The 17,288-nt window shown below is 41.7% G+C and overlaps 1 protein-coding gene across 3 annotated transcripts in view; it reads left to right on the top strand.

Moving 5' to 3' along the window:
• Positions 1–17,288, top strand: part of PDSS2 (decaprenyl diphosphate synthase subunit 2) — a 308,730-nt gene that overhangs the window by 233,704 nt on the left and 57,738 nt on the right. For all 3 annotated transcript variants that reach the window (XM_032156019.2, XM_058435449.1, XM_032156020.2), the window contains one exon: positions 16,189–16,362. In XM_032156019.2, coding sequence (XP_032011910.1) covers positions 16,189–16,362 — 174 coding nt within the window. The remainder of the gene's footprint in view (positions 1–16,188; positions 16,363–17,288) is intronic.

The raw sequence follows: 17,288 nt of genomic DNA, 5'->3' as shown, positions 1-17,288 counted from the left end.
CTATCTTCATAAAAACATCACCATTCGGCCGGGGCGGTGGCTCACGCCTGTAATCCCAGCACTTTGGGAGGCCAAGGTGGGCGGATCACGAGGTCAGGAGATCGAGACCATCCTGGCTGACATGGTGAAACCCCGTCTCTACAAAAAATTCCAAAAAATTAGCTGGGCGTAGTGGCGGGCACCTGTAGTCCCAGCTACTCGGGAGGCTGAGGCAGGAGAATGGCGTGAACCCAGGAGGCGGAGCTTGCAGTGAGCCCAGATTGTGCCACTGCACTCCAGCCTGGGTGACAGAGCAAGACTCCGTCTCAAAAAAAAAAAAAAAAAAAAAACATCACCATTCATTCAGATTTTCAAATCAAAAACTTGTGAGTCATCCTTAATACTTCTGCTCCTTACCAGGTTCACCTGGTGCCTGCCTTACTCTTCCATATCACCACCTTCGCCAGAAGCATAACTGGGAGGGAGCAGAGAAGGAATTTCTCTTTGGAGCACTGTCTTTAAAAGTAGACTCTGGGCCCAACGCAGTGGCTCAAGCCTGTAATCCCAGCACTTTGGGAGGCCGAGGCAGGCAGATCACTTGGTCAAGGGTTCAAGACCAGCCTGGCCAACATGGTGAAACCCGCCTTTACTAAAAGTATAAAAATTAGCCAAGTGTGGTGGCACACAACTGTAATCCCAGCTACTCAGGAGGCTGAGGCACGAGAATTGCTTGAACCTGGGAGGCGGAGTTTGCAGTGAGCCAAGATCGTGCCACTGCACTCCAGCCTGGGTGACAGAGTAAGACTCTGTCTCAAAAAAAAAAAAAAAAAAAAGGTGCAGTGGCTTACACCTGTAATCCCAGCACTTTGGGAGGCCAGGGCAGGCAGATCACTTGAGGTCAGGAGTTCGAGACCAGCCTGGCCAACATGGTAAAACCGTGTCTCTACCAAAAATATTTAAAACATTAGCCAGATGTGGTGGCGGGCACCTGTAATCCAAGTTACTTGAGAGGCTGAGGCAGGAGATTCGCTTGAACCCAGGAGGCAGAGATTGCAGTGAGCCGAGATTGTGCCCCTGGGCAACAGAGCGAGACTCTGTCTCAAAAAAAAAAAAAAAAAAGGTAATTAAAAAAAAGGCTGGGCTCAGCTGGGCCGGGCGCAGTGGCTCCAGCCTGTAATCCTAGCACTTTGGAAGGCTGAAGCAGGCAGATCATGAGATCAGGAGTTCAAGACCAGCCTGACCAACATGGTGAAACCACATCTCTACTAAAAATACACAAGAAATTAGCTGGGCGTGGTGGCACACACCTGTAATCCCAGCTACTCAGGAGGCTGAGGCAGGAGAATCGCTTGAACCCCAGAGGCGGAGGTTGCAGTGAGCCGAGATGGCGCCACTGCATTCCAGCCTGGGCGACAGAACGAGACCCCATCTCAAAAAAAAAAAAAAAGTCCAAAATCCTGAAAGTGATCCAAAAGACGCTTACATAGTCTGACCTCAGTCTGTCCCTCCAGCCTCACCTTCTACCATTCTCACCGTCACTGTCTGCGTATCAGCCCTAATAGCTGATCCACAGACATCCTTCTCTGTGTGGGCCATCCTTGCAGCCTGGAACACGCTTCTCCATCTCCTTCACTATTTACCCCTTATTTATCTTTCCTATGTCAGCTCAAGTGTCATGTCCTCAGGGAAGCCATCTCCAGAAGCCCTAGTCTCAGCCAAGTTCTTTTATTCCGTGTGGTCATAGAAGTATGTTCATTTTCCCGCATCAGAATTATCTCAGTTTATAATTATATATATATATATATATATTTTTTTTTTTTTGAGATGGAGTCTCGCTTTTTCACCCAGGCTGGAGTGCAGTGGCGCAATCTCGGCTCACTGCAAGCTCCGCCTCCTGGGTTCACACCATTCTGCCTCAGCCTCCCGAGTAGCTGGGACTACAGGCGCCTGCCACCACGCCCAGCTTATTTTTTTGTATTTTTAGTAGAGATGAGGTTTCACCGTGTTAGCCAGGATGGTCTCGATCTCCTGACCTCATGATCCGCCCACCTCAGCCCCCCAAAGTGCTGGGATTACAGGCGTGAGCCACCGTGCCCGGCTATAATTATATTTCTTTGTGTGGTTATCCAATTGTTTGGCTTCCCCATTAGACTGTAATAACTATGAGAGCGAGAACTCTCATAGTTTTGCTCACTGGCATGAGTACTTACCTTGCACTAGAAGATATTCAATCAATCTTTTTTTTTATACTCAGTGAATCTTTAATAAATGAATAAATTGAGGAAGAACAAATGGCTAATAAATGAAATGTCTTCCCAAGTTTAAATGAAGTGTCACTTTTTATCAGAAAAGTAAAACAATAATTCTACTTAATGGCAAGATAGTCTCAAACTTGGCTGGTTAGTATGCAGATCAAAAGAATTTTTCTAGCAAACAATTTGAAAGAATGTTTTAAGAGATTTTTATATATTCAGATCTGTTGACCCCAATAATTCTAATCACAGGCTTCATCTGTGGTAGCCAGCCACCAAGATCACCCCGAATTAACCCCACCTCCTTGTACGCCTTGTGCAAACCCTTCCTACCTTGTGCTAGAGTTGATCTGTGTGACCAATAATATAGAGTGGAAGCAATGGTATGTTACTTCCAAGATTAGGTTATAAAAGATAGTGAAGAAGGCCAGGCACAGGGGCTCACGCTTGTAATCTCAGCACTTTGGGAGGCCAAGGCAGGGAGATCACAAGGTCAGGAGTTCAAGACCAGCCTGACCAACACAGTGATACAAAAATTAGCCAGGCATGGTGGCACACGCCTGTAATCCCAGCTGTTCAGGAGGCTGAAGCAGGAGAATCACTTGAACCCGGGAGGCGGAGGTTGCAGTGAGCCCAAGATCGCACCACTGCACTCCAGCCTGGGCAACAGAGCAACACTCTGTCCCAAAAAAAAAAAAAAAAAAAAAAAAAAATTGTATATATGTATAGTGAAGCTTCCTTCTTCCTTCTTGGGTGTGTTCTTACTCTCCTGGATCACTTGCTCTAGGGAAGCCAGCTGCCAGGGCACGTGAGTGGACTGCGTGGCAAGAACTAAAGCCTGCTGCCGACAACCATTTAATTGAGCTTGGAGCAGATTCTTCAGCCCCTTCATATGACTGTAGCCCTGGCCAACAGCATGACTGCAACCTCATGAGAAATCTTGAGCCAGAACCAGCCAGCTGAGCCATTCCTGGATTCCTGACCCTCAGAAACTGCGAAATAATGAATGTCAATTGTTTTAAGATGCTAGTTTGTTTTGCAGCAATAGATAACTAATACACCATCCTAAGGAAATACTTACATGTTCTAGCAGTTGTTAATGTTGGCATATCTAGACTTCGTATAGTGTAACCATTTTTTATCTTAGGGAGTAAATTCATTGGAATGCTTTCAGCAGCAAAAAAAAATGGAAACCCCAATTAAATAGACGTGAATATAAGTGAAGATATATATTTTACTCTCTCTATATATATTTTACTCTAACTGAATATGCAGAGGTAGTCAGACATCGGGGATAGTTTAACATGACAACTCAGCGCTATCGAAGCCCTCTCTGTCCGTGCTCTGCCTTCCTTACTGTTGTCTTTATCATCAGCTTGGTAGCAGTTTGGCTACAGTAGCCCTTGGTATGTCCTGTCAAGACACAGCAACATCTAGAGGAAACAACTCCCACTTCTACGTGGGTCTTTCCTAGGAGCTCAGTGGTGGATTTCCTTCATATCTCTTAGGCTAGAATTGGATGATATATCCTTTCCTAAATTAATCATTAGCAGGAGCAGTGAATACCTGAAGAAAATTACGGTTTTATTAGTAAGCAGGGAGAGGAGAGAGAAATGGATCCTGGATGAGCAACTGTCCTGTCCACAATAAGGAGTGATCTTGTTTCACTTTTTGAGCAGCTCATATTGTTCTTGCTTCTCGATCCCCACTTTACCTCATCCTTGCATACCTAGAATACAGCACTCAATGCATGGGGATGGTTTCGGGATGAAACTGTTCCACTTTGGATCATCAGGCATTATGGAGCAGGCAACCTAGATCCCTGGCATGCACACTTCACAACGGGGTTCACACTCCTGTGAGAATCTAATGCCCCTGCTGATCTGACAGGAGGTGGAGCTCAGGCAGTAATGCTCGCTCACCCACCGCTCACCTCTTGCTGTGTAGCCCAGTTCCTAAGAGGCCACAGAATTAGTACCAGTCCATGGCCTGGAGGTTGGGGACCCCTGCTCTAGACTCTGGGATTTCTTCAATGGATAATATTAAAGGGCTTGATTTACAAGTTTAAATGCTTTTGGTGGGCGGGGGGCGGGGGCGGGTACATAGATGTCATTCACTCTTAAATACAATCTACTTTTTTTTTTTTTTTTTTCCCCTGAGACAGAGTTTTACTCTGCTGCCCAAGCTAGAGTGCAGTGGCCTGAACATGTCTCACTGCAGCCTTGACCTCCTGGACTCAAGCAATCTCTGCACCTCAGCCTCCCATGTGTGGCTGGAACCACAAGCATGTACCACCACGCCCAACTAATTTTTTTTTTTTTTTTTTTTTGAGATAGAGTTTTACTCTGTCACCCATCCTGGAGTGTGGTGGCATGATCTCAGCTCACTGCAACCTCCACTTCCCAGGCTCAAGCAGTCTTCCCACCTCAGCCTCCCGAGGAGCTGGGACCACAGGCTCATGACACCACAACTGGCTTGTTTTTTGTATTTTTGGTAGAGACAGACTTTCACCATGTTGCCCAGGCTGGTCTCAAACTCCTGAGCTCAGGTGATCTGCCCACCTCGGCCTCCCAAAGTGCCAGGATTACAGGCGTGAGCCACCATGCCTGGCCATTACAGGCGTGAGCCACCATGCCTGGCCAATTTTTTTAAAAATGTAGAGCACGGTGGTTCACACCTATAATCCTAGCACTATGGGAGGCCGAGGCGAGCAGATCATGAGGTCAGGAGTTCGAGACCATCCTGGCCTCTGCTGAAGATACAAAAAATTAGCTGGGTGTGGTGACGCACACCTGTAATCCCAGCTACTCAGGAGGCTGAGGCAGGAGAATCACTTGAACCCAGGAGGCGGAGGTTGCAGTTAGCCGAGATTGTGCCATTGCACTCCAGCCTGGGTGACAGGGTGATACTCCATCTCAAAAAAAAAAAAAAATTTTTTTTTTTGTAGAGACAGGGTGTCACTTTGTTGCCCTGGCTGGTCTTGACATTTTAGGTTTAAGCTGTCCTCACACGTTAGCCTCCCAATGTGCTTAGATTACAGGTATGAGCCACCACACCCAGTCTACAACCTGCTTTTAAACCATAAGATATATTAAGTATTGCATATATTCTGTTATGTGCTAAGAAAATGGAATCCAATTGCTATACTTCTGAGACTCATCTCTGCCACGTACTACGGTCTAATCTTGGTCAAAATACATTCTTGAAATCTTACCTTTTTTTTTTTTACACTTGATCTTAGCCAAAAGGCCAAGAAGCGATCTCTCCTTTTTTTTTTTTTTTTGAGACAGTCTTGCTCTGTCACCCAGGCTGCAGTGCAGTGGCACCATCTTGGTTCACTGCAACCTCTGCCTCCCAAATTCAAGTGATTCTCCTGCCTCAGCCTCCTGAGTAGCTGGGATTACAGGCACTGCCACCACACCCAGCTAATTTTTTGTATTTTTAGTAGAGATGGGGTTTCACCATTTTGGCCAGGATAGTCTCGAGCTCCTGACATCAAGTGATCCACCCACCTCAGCCTCCCAAATTGCTGGGATTACAAGTGTGAGCTACCATGCCCGGCCCTCCTTACCTATTAAATGGGAATAATGATAATTAATATTTCTGAGGGCCGTTATAATAAAGAACATAAAAGTGTCATCACATAGTTAGCTCCCAGGAGATACTAGATTGCATTCTTTTCCTTGCTTTTTTCTGATTCCCAAATGTGGGGATTTATTGACATTTTTCTATACTTGACCTTTTTTAAAAAAAATAATAAGGCATGTAAACTTTTGGCTGTCCAGTTTCTCAAAATAATTGAAAAGGCTAATTCAAAGCAAACATTTAACATGGCGAAATGGGTCATTAGAGAGATCTGGTATCTCGTCCAACCCAAATTTAGGTTGTATTTATAAAGATAGTGGCCCAGAATATGAATCTGAAGTCCTAAGCATGAAAACAGTCAACATTTGCGTACTTTTTTAAAAAGTACTTTTAACTTCACAGGCAGCTAGCTTCTTTGTTTCCAACTCTTCTTTTCTGATTATGTGAAAGGTAGCAGTTTGGCTTGACAGATTCTTGCTGGGGCTTTGACACCTTCCCAGGCCAATTAGTTCGCCTTTGTTCTGTGACCATGGACCAGACCTTTAATCCTGAGCAGCCACTGTTATAAGTGCAGTTTGGTCTCATGTGAGTAGATAAGTACAAATGTCTCACCACCATTAGAAAAGCAACTCAAGGCCGGGCGCTGTGGCTCACGCTTGTAATCCCAGCACTTTGGGAGGCCGAGGTGGGCAGATCACGAGGTCAGGAGATCGAGACCACGGTGAAACCCCGTCTCTACTAAAAATACAAAAAAAAAAATTAGCCGGGTGTGGTGGCGGGCGCCTGTAGTCCCAGCTACTGGGAGAGGCTGAGGCAGGAGAATGGCGTGAACCCGGGAGGCGGAGCTTGCAGTGAGCCGAGATCGCGCCACTGCACTCTAGCCTGGGCGACAGAGCGAGACTCTGTCTCAAAAAAAAAAAAAAAAAAAAAAAAAAAAAAAAAAAAAAAAAAAAAAAAAAAAAAAAGAAAAGCAACTCAAAGTATCTCTCGCAGCAATAAAGTAGCAGAGCAGCATATGTCTGAGCAAAACCACCAAGTACCACTATCTCAAGCAAGCATCATCTTGCAAGTTTCAGTTTTTTTCCCATGTTATTTGAACCAGCCCTACTTCAGCAAAAAGGTCATGTGACAGTGAGACCTACATTTTAAAAAAATTAACATACTTCTCTCTGATAGTCATTCAACAAGTATCTTGACATCTATCACCTTTCAGAAAAAAAAGGAAATCCCATCAAAAGTAAATATTCACTGAATGTATCCTCCTTTTCTGTATAATAAACCTTAGTAAAAACTGCACATATGTAAGTTGATGATATAGGTATATCTTTTTTTTTTTTTTTTTTTTCAAGATGGAGTCTCGCTCTGTCGCCCAGGCTGGAGTGCCGTGGAGCGATCTCGGCTCACTACAAGCTCCGTCTCCTGGGTTCACGCCATTCTCCTGCCTCAGCCTCCCAAATGGCTGGGATTACAGGCGCCCACCACCACTCCCAGCTAATTTTTTGCATTTTTGGTAGAGACGGTTTTTCACCGTGTTAGCCAGGATGGTCTCGATCTCCTGACCTCGTGATCCACCCGCCTCGGCCTCCGGAAGTGTTGGGATTACAGGCGTGAGCCACCGCGCCCATCCTGATATAGGTATATCTAAATCTCATTTACTCTGACTACATGCATTCATTTCACAATTCTGTATATCTGGTATCTGAAGGTACTGATTTGGATGTGGTTATCATACTAGTTTCTTGGCATTTTACAATTTATATTAACTTTTTCTTTATAATAGAGCATGCTCTCTTAGTATATACACGGCAAGCTGATGGAAATGAATGGAGGGATTTTGTTTCATTAGTAACCAAATTCATAAAAGGTAATAATGTTTAGGGAATAAAATTTCTGATTAACTTAGGAACAGTTAATTTGTGGTCCAATTAACTTATGGTAGTAGATTTCAGGGGACTATAAATTAATTGTTTCTTGGTTTTCTGAATTTTCTAATTTTTTTTCAGTGATCATGTATTACTTGAATAATTTAAAATGTAGAAATGATGAATAATAAAAAGTCTTAATCACAGTAAGAAATATGTAATAAACAAAACTGAATCTTCGATTTCAGAGATCTTGCAATTATTCTGAAATAGAATTACCTATACATTCTATATATAGATATCTGTATCTGTATAGTTATATCTATATATTGATATATATACATTCTATCCCTGGACTGTGAGCTTCTTGAGGACAGGCTATTTATTAATCTTCATATCTATATTGCTTTGCAGAAAGCCTGAACCATAATAGAACCTTAATAAGTGGGTTTTTTTGCATGAATAAATGAGGATGACATGCAAACCACAGTTAATTGAGAGTCATACATTTTTTAAAATGTTAATTTAAACATTTGAGACCAAGAAATGTAAAATATTATGCTCATTAGCTTTTTTCTTTCTTAACAGCTTTATTGAGGTATATTTTATGTCATAAAATTCACCCATTTCAAGCCTACAATTCAATGATTTTTAGTAACTTTTATCAAGTGATATAGTCATTACCATAAATCATTTTTAGAACATTTTCACACACACCCCTATAAGGTCCCTCATGCCCATTTACAGTTCCCACCCCCAGCCCCAGGCAATCACTCATCTACATTTCACATCAGTGGAATTATACAAAATATGTGGTCTCTTGTGTCTGGCTTCTTCCACTTAGCATAATGTTTTCGAAGTTCATCCATGGCATAACATGTGTCAGTAATTCCTTTTTATTGCTGAATAGCATGTCATTATATGGCCATATCTACCCATTAGCTTTTAAAATTTAAAACACACACACACATCTACTTAATAATGCAACAGATAAACAGGTACTATTCATTTAGCAAATACTTGAAACTTGAATATGGCCTAAGTGATTAAAAAATATAAAAGTGACTAGTACCAGGTCTAACCTTCAAGGAAACAAATATATAAGAAATCATACAGTTCAGAGAGAATTAACTGCTGTGTCATAATATAAATAAGATAATGTTAGTCTAAAAAGGAAAATATTTGTGGTAGTATTTGAGAGTGCTCCTCAAAGAAGTGATATTTGGATTAGATTTAAAGTTCACACAAGTAGGCCGGGCGCAGTGGCTCATGCCTGTAATCCCAGCACTTCGTGAGGCCGAGGCAGGTGGATCACCTGAGGTCAGAAGTTTGAGACCACCCTAGCCAACATAGGGAAAATTGTCTCTACTAAAAATACAAAAATTAGCCGGATGTAGTGGTGCGCACCTGTAGTCCCAGCTACTCGGGAGGCTGAGGCAGGAGAATTGCTTGAATCTGGGAGGCAGAGGTTGCAGTGAGCCGAGATTGTGCCACTGTACTCCAGCCTGAGTGACAGAGCAAGACTCCATCACAAAAATAAATAAATAAAATAAATTCACGCAAGTGTGAAAATACGTATTTTATTCAAGAAACAGCAACTTCCCCTGTGTGTTAAATGCAGGCCTCAAAGGGGATATTTTGTGTAGGAGATGGGACTAGAAGTATTGCTTGGTACTATAAAAGGGAATGCCTTGAATGCTATGCTATAGAGTTTATCTTGATTCTATGAGCAGTAGAGAGGCATTAAAGGAGAATTTTTTTTAAAATTTTTTTTTTTTTTTTTTTTTTTGAGACAGAGTTTCGCTCTTGTCATCCAGGCTGGAGTGCAATGGCGTGATGTCAGCTCACTGCAACCTCTGCCTCCTGGGTTCAAGTGATTCTCCTGCCTCAGCCTCCTGAATAGCTGGGATTACAGGCACCCGCCACCACGCCCAGCTAATGTTTGCATTTTTAGTAGAGACAGGGTTTCACCATGTAGGCCAGGCTGATCTCAAACTCCTGACCTCAGGTGATCTGGCCACACTGGCCTCTCAAAATGCTGGGATTATAGGCGTGAGCCACTGCACCCAGCCTAAAGGAGAATTATTTCAATTCTTTATTCTGACCAAGTTAGGAAAGATAGAGGAAGGTACAAAAGAGGGAGAGAGATACCAAAAGAAAGACAAAAAATTCAACAAATATTTATTGCCCACCTAAGATACTACATTAGATGCTGATTGTGCAGCAGAGGCCAAACCAAGTCCTTGCTTTCATGGAACTTATAGTCTAGTAAAGGAGACAGACAATAAATCATTTAACAAATAAGTATATGAGTGGTCCAGTAATATCAAGGAAGAAAGGTTTAACGCAAGGTAAGGATATAGGAAATAATGAGGGAGGGAGGTAGACTATTAAAGATGAGTTGAAGTTTGAGTAGAGGCCGGGCGCGGTGGCTCACACTTGTAATCCCAGCACTTTGGGAGGCCGAGGCGGGCAGATCACGAGGTCAGGAGATCGAGACCACGGTGAAACCCCGTCTCTACTAAAAATACAAAAAAAAACTAGCCGGGCGTGGTGGCGGGCGCCTGTAGTCCCAGCTACTCGGAGAGGCTGAGGCAGGAGAATGGCGTGAACCTGGAAGGCGGAGCTTGCAGTGAGCCGAGATCGCGCCACTGCACTCCAGCCTGGGCGACAGAGCGAGACTCCGTCTCAAAAAAAAAAAAAAAGAAGTTTGAGTAGAGACCCAAAAGTAATGAGAAATCTAGCCATGCAAACATCTAGAGTGTATCTGCAGAACGGCAAGTGCAGAGGCCTTAAGGAGGTGATGCCTAGAGTGTTTGAAACAGCTGGAGGCCATTGTAGTTCTGGTTTATGTTTTTAAAGGTCACCCTGGCAGCTGGGTGAACAACAGACTGTAACCTTTGTCAAAGTCAAATAAAATATATGGAGAGCCAAATATCTAAATTTAACAGTTTACTCGAGAGGAAAGAATTGCAATTCAGGGTGTACACACAGACCAACTGGTCTTTGGTATGTCTGAAGAACACAGAGAAGGTTGGAGGTTTTATAAAAAGGAGAAATGTTACATATTGCTCTTTGAGAAAGTTCATCGGCACTAATAAGGTTCTGGGGAGCTGGCAGATTTTGATTAGTGAATGATAGTGGTGGATAAAATTAGTCTTAGAGTTGCAGCAAGTTATTTCAGCAACTATTAGATAAAACTGATTTCAGATTATAGCAGGCAGCGTGAGCAGCCAGGCTTGCAGAGACTTACAGTTTTGGAGCAATGTTATATGTTCTAGGTCCTTTTTCCTCCTGTGACTTCTCAACTCTGTTTTAGTCAGGTGTGACAAGATTGACCCAATTTCTGTGATCAACTTTCACACTTTGTACACATTTCATTTCGCATGTATGTAGGTTTATCTGTAGGATTAATTCCTGGACATGGGATTCCTGAGTCACGGGGCAAATTCACTTATAATTTTGATAGAGATTGTGGAATTTCCAGCTAGTTTCCACTTCCACCAGCCATATTTGAGAGGCCTATTTGGTCACAGCCTTACCATCTCTAAGAGGGAAGCTGAGAATTTTTTTTTAATTGATCAGAAGTCACTAAATCAAGATGTTGACAGACTTGTATTCTTCCTGGAGTTCTATTGGAAAATCCATTTCCTTGCCTTCTCTAATTTCCATGTTCATTCCTTGGCTCATGGCCCCATCTCTCATCTTCAAATTTCTCTCTCCTGTCATTAAATTACCTTTTATGACTCTGACTTTGCCTCCCTCTTATAAGGACTACTGTGATTACATTGAGCCCATCCAGTTAAACCAGAGTAATCCCCTCATTTCAAAATCCTGAATTTAATTATATCTGCATAGTCCCTTTTGCCATGTAAGGTAACATTCACAGCTTCCAGGGATTAGGATATAGACATCTTTGCAGAAACACTGAGCATTGTTAGCCTACCTCAGGGAGATTCGCAGTTTGTGATAGGAAATATGAATTGTTTTCCTCATTGTCCTTTGTCTCCTAACATTGCCTGTGGTTTTATGGTTGTTTTGCTGTTTTTGCCATTTGGAGTTTATCCTGGTAAATAGTATGAAATGCAGCTCAGACTTTATTTTTTTCCAGATAGCTCTTTAGTTGTACCAGCACCATTTACTGAAAAGTTCAACTTCTTCCTAAAATATAGCAAATCCCTATATATAGTTTGGTTGCTTTCTGGACTTTCTATTTTGTTCCCTAGTCTGTCTATCTAAAAAGTACATATTTTTAAAATTTCTGAGATTTTACAGCATGTTATAGTATCTGGTAAGGCTTGGACAAAATTTGCTGTCCCTCTCCACCCCTCCCCCAACACACACATTCATTGCTCTTCTTTTTTAAGATTTTCCTGGCTGCTCTTCTTTGTTTATTTTTCCCATATGAACTTCAGTTTGCCCAGTGTCAGAGGGAAAAGGTATTGTTAGTTTTATTGGAGTAACTTATGAGGTTGGATCTTACTGTCTTTGAACATGATATGTCTTTATATTCATTCAAGTTATCTTTGTTCCTGCAGTAGTATTTTAACATTTTCTTCATTCAGTTTTGCACATTTCTAAGCTTATTCCCAGGTTTTGGTTTTTGTTTTGTTTTTTTTTTTGGTTTTCTTTGAGATGGAGTCTGGCTCTGCTGCCCAGGTTAGAGTACAGTGGCGTGATCTCAGCTCACTGCAACCTCTGCCTCCCTGGTTCGAGTGATCCTCCCACCTCAGCCTCCCAAGTAGCTGGTACTACAGGAGTACTTCACCATGCCCGGCTAATTTTTGTATTTTTAGTAGAAACAGAGTTTCACCATGTTGGTCAGGCTGTTCTCGAACTCTTGACCTCAGGTGATCCACCCCCTCACCCTCCCAAAGTGCTGGGATTACAGGTGTGAGCCACCTCACCTGGCCTTATTCCTAGGTTTTTTTCTTTGTTTTGGGTTTTTTGTTTTGTTTTGTTTTGTTTTGTTTGACAGGGTCTCCCTTTGTTGCCCAGGCTGGAGTGCAGTGGCACAATCTCACCTCACTGCAGCCTCTGCTTCCCAGGCTCACGTGATTCTCCTGCCTCAGCCTCCCTAGTAGCTGGGACTACAGGTACAAGACACCACACCCAACTAATTTTTGTATTTTTGGTAGAGATGGGATTTCCCCTTGTTGCTCAGCTGGTCTCTAACTCCTAAACTCAAGTAATCTGCCCACCTCTGCCTCCTAAAGTGCTGGGATTACAGGCATGAGCCACTATTCCCAGCCTTATTCCCAGTTTTTTAATCTTTATTTTTGTATTCATAATGAAAGACCCTCTTTATAACACTTACTGATTAGTTTTTATGTATGAAAGCTATAGTTAATACAATTTATTATGTTAATAATAAATTATTAATTTTAGACACTGCTACCTTACTGAATTATCTTCTTGTTTGTAGTAGTTTTTTAGTTGAGTCTCTTGATTTTCCCAATATGCAGTTATATTCAAACAGTAAGAGTTAAACTCATCTTTCCTAATTTGTTTACATCTACCTTTCTCTTGTCTCTTCTATTACATTGTAAATATCAGTGGTGGTATGTGCATCCCTGTCTTACTCCTGACATTAGTGAGAAAGGCTCATGTTTCCCCATAAAATATTTGCTGACTTTTGGGCTGACACACACACCCCTATCACATTAAAGAAATACACATCAGTTGCTATTTTTTTATTTTTTAGAGTCAGGGTTCTCACTGTGTCATCCAGGCTGGAGAGCAGTGGCATGATTATGGCCCACTGCAGCCTTGAACTCCTGGGTTCAAGTGATCCTCCCACCTCAGCCTCCTGAGTTGCTACGATTACAGGTGTGAGCCACTGCACCCAGCTCTTCCTATTTTATTCTGGACGTTTTCTCTCATCAAGAATAGGAGTTGAATTTTGTCAAATACCTCTGCAGTATATATGGAGAGATAATATGGTTTTTCTTAGGTTTATTAATATATATAGTCACATTTTAAAATACATTCTTAGATTTATAAAATTAAGTATGTTATAATTTATACCTAGTGTTTTGTAAAGAAGGTCTTAACATTATGCACTGTTTCTCTCCTGTGTGGCTTTTCTGTCATTATCCAATGCTGTGTTGCATATTTGCAACCGTTGCCATAAGTGGAATTTTTTTTGTTGTTCAAATACTTAATAAAATTAAGGTGATGTTGTGCATGGTGGCACACACCTGTGATCCCAGTTACTTGGAAGGCTGAGGTGGGAGGATTGCTTGAGCTCAGGAGTGTGAGACCAACCTGGGCAACATAGCAAGACCCCATCTCAAAAACATTGCATGAAATTAAGCTGATAATTTGATTTGACCAGTGGGCTGAAGATCCCCCTAACATGGCAGAAGAGGAGTGGGCTCTATTTTAGCTGACCTTTTGGTGACCACTATTTTTTCTTAATATTTTTTATTTTGTCTCCAAGCGATTGTGAAAAGAGAAAGGATTATAGGATCAGAAGCAGGAAGAAAAGTGTTTTGAGTTAATTAATCCTTCTGGCTAGGTTCCAGTTAATAAATAAATGCTAGGTTCTGTTTCAAATAAATGCCATAAAATGAACATTGTTTTATATGTTTGCTTCAGCATTCCTTTCCTCAGAGCCCTACTGTCTGATGCTGAGCACTTAAATTGTGGCTAGTGAGGTGTTGTAAGTGTAAAATGCACAGTGATTTTGAAAACTTAGTATAAAAAAAGCATAACATAGCTCACTAATAATTTTTATATTGATTTTATGTTTAAAATCATATTTGGATATATTGGGATAGATAAAATATGTCATTAAGATTAATTTCACCTGTTTCCACTTTTTTTTATGTAGCCATTAGGAAATTTTACATGGCACATGTGGTTCACGTTATATTTCTGTTGGACAGCATTGGTCTAGAGGTGGTAGATGTGTATATATTTATTTATAAATTCTATCCTCTTGTACACCTTGTTTCTTATGAGAATAAACTTTCATGAAGACTATAATAATCATTCTCCATTATAATAGATTACATCTTCTCGATTTTTCTTTCTTTTGCTTTGTTTCTCTGTTTTGAGACAGAGTCTTGCTCTTTCATCCAGGCTGGAGTGCAGTGGTGCGATCTCGGCTCACTGCAACCTCTCCCGCACAGGTTCAAGTGATTCTCCTGCCTTGGCCTCCCAAATAGCTGGGATTACAGACGGCTGCCCCCACGCCCAGCTAATTTTTGTATTTTTAGTATAGACAGGGTTTCACCGTGTTAACTAGGCTAGTCTTGATCTCCTGACCTCGTGATCCACCCACCTCAGCCTCCTAAAGTGCTGGGATTACAGGCATGAGCCACCACGCCACCCTTCTTTTTGTTTTTTTAAGATACAGGGTAGGCTGGGCACGTGGCTCATGCCTGTAATTCCAGCACTTTGGGAGGCCAAGGCAGGCAGATTACCTGAGACCAGGAGTTCAAGACCAGCCTGGCCAACATGGTGAAACCCTGCCTCTACTAAAAAAAAAAAATTATCTGAGTGTGGTGGCTTATGCCTGTAATCCCAGCACTTTGGGAGGTCAAGGCAGGCAGATCACTTGAGCTCAGGAGTTCAAGACCAGCCTGGGCAACATGGAGAAACTCTGTACCTACACAAAGAACAAAAAATTAACTTGGTGTGGTGGTGCATGCCTGTGGTCCCAGCTACTTGGGAGGCTGAGATGGAAGGATCGCTTGAGCCCAGGAGGCCAAGGCTGCAGTGAGCCATGATCATGCCACTACGCTCCAGCTTGGGTGACAGAACAAGACCCTGTCTCAAATAAAAAGAGAGGGAGAGAGATAGACAGGGTCTTGCTGTGTCATCCTGGCCGTAGTGCAGTGGTGCAATCATAGCTTACTTATAACCTTGAACTCCTGGGCTCAAGTGATCTTCCTGCCTCAGCCTCCTGAGTAGTCAGGACTACAGGGGCACACCCCCTTGCCTGGCTATTTTTTTTTTTTGTAGAGTCTTGCTATGTTGCCCAGGCTGGTCTTGAACTCCTGGCCTCAAGCAATCCTCCTGCCTTGGCCTCCCAAAGCGCTTGGACTATAGACATGAGCCACCACACCCAGCCTTATTTTTCTATTTAATTATTTCTAAGAAAATGTAGTTCCTTCCATATGCCCTTGACATTTTCACATAAATTAAATGCAACAGGCTTCTTGTGCTTAATATCAGCACTTAAGAACTGATATGACTATAGAAGGTAGTTAGTTTGAAGTCTTTCCACTTTTTCCCTTATCCTGTAGGGTATATTTTAATAGAAGTTCCCTAGCTTAGAATAAAATCTGCTTTAACATTTCTTTAACTTTCCCCCTATTACCTTAAAAAAGCAGTTTCCCCACCACATTCTTTTTAGGTAGAGCTGAGGTTAGGCATCTTTTAGTTCCAATAGCCTGAGTGTTTTTGAATAGTTCATTTCTTAACTTTTTTATTCTTCAAAAACAGAAACAATTAAATTACTCCTAAAGTCTTTTTTATCTTGGCTTTTGTTACATTTTTAGGAAAGTTATATCACAGATGATATTGGAATATCGACTTGGAAGGAGCAGACTTTTCTCTCCCATGGTGCCTTACTAGCAAAGAGCTGCCAAGCTGCAATGGAATTAGCAAAGCATGATGCTGAGGTTCAGGATATGGCATTTCAGTATGGGAAGCACATGGCCATGAGTCATAAGGTACTTTGCACACCCTTTATCTTTTTTCAGTACTTAAATAGCTAAAACGATACACAAGAAACCTTTTGCCATTTAATAAGCTGCTTTTATATTTCAAAAATGCTTATTGTGTGGTTCAAATCTGTCAGTCCTGGATGATTGTTATGTAATGTAAACAGTATAGTTGGTAAGTATTGTGTAATTCTTACAGAAAGCCACAGCTTACTTGAACCGTTTTTGTGATATTTGTCTTTTCTTACCCCCTGAAAGGGTTCTTGAGAGAACTCTTACATATTATTAAATAACATATTTACAGACTGGAATATATTCACATAATGGAAGAATATTTGTCATTTTTGTTACAGTTCCCTTATAGCTTTTTGTTTGTTTGTTTGTTTGAGATGGAGTCTTGCTCTGTCACCCAGGCTGGAGTGCAGTGGCGCAATCTCAGCTCACTGCAATGCAACCTCTGCCTCCCAGGTTCAAGCAATTCTCCTGCCTCAGCCTCCCAAGTAGCTGGGATTACAGGCACACTCCACCACGCCTGGCTAATTTTTGTATTTTTAGTAGAGACAAGGTTTCACCATGTTGGTCAGGCTGGTCTTGAATTCCTGACCTCGTGATCTGCCCGCCTTGGCCTCTCAAAGTGCTAGGATTACAGGCGTGAGCCCCCACACCTGGCCCATTATAGCTCTTTATATAAAACATGTTATGAAAAGTTAATAAAATTCAGAAATATAGTGAATAAAATTGAAAGCTTTAATTTTAATAACTAATTCTTTGAATGGGCATATGAAATCTAAAATATCCCAAGATTAGCTACTGTGTTATTGCCTCTCTATATATATATAATTTTAAATTTAATTTAATATATAATTTTCAGATGTTACTTAAATAGTTCATAAGGGGGGGAATATATAAATATATAATATCTCCAGGTGGGCTTT

This window comes from Hylobates moloch, unplaced genomic scaffold (assembly GCF_009828535.3).
Source record: "Hylobates moloch isolate HMO894 unplaced genomic scaffold, HMol_V3 SCAFFOLD_2, whole genome shotgun sequence".
Lineage (NCBI taxonomy): Eukaryota > Metazoa > Chordata > Mammalia > Primates > Hylobatidae > Hylobates > Hylobates moloch.
The sequence above is the reverse complement of the archived record's forward strand: the minus strand, read 5'-3'. Positions and strand labels throughout refer to the sequence as shown.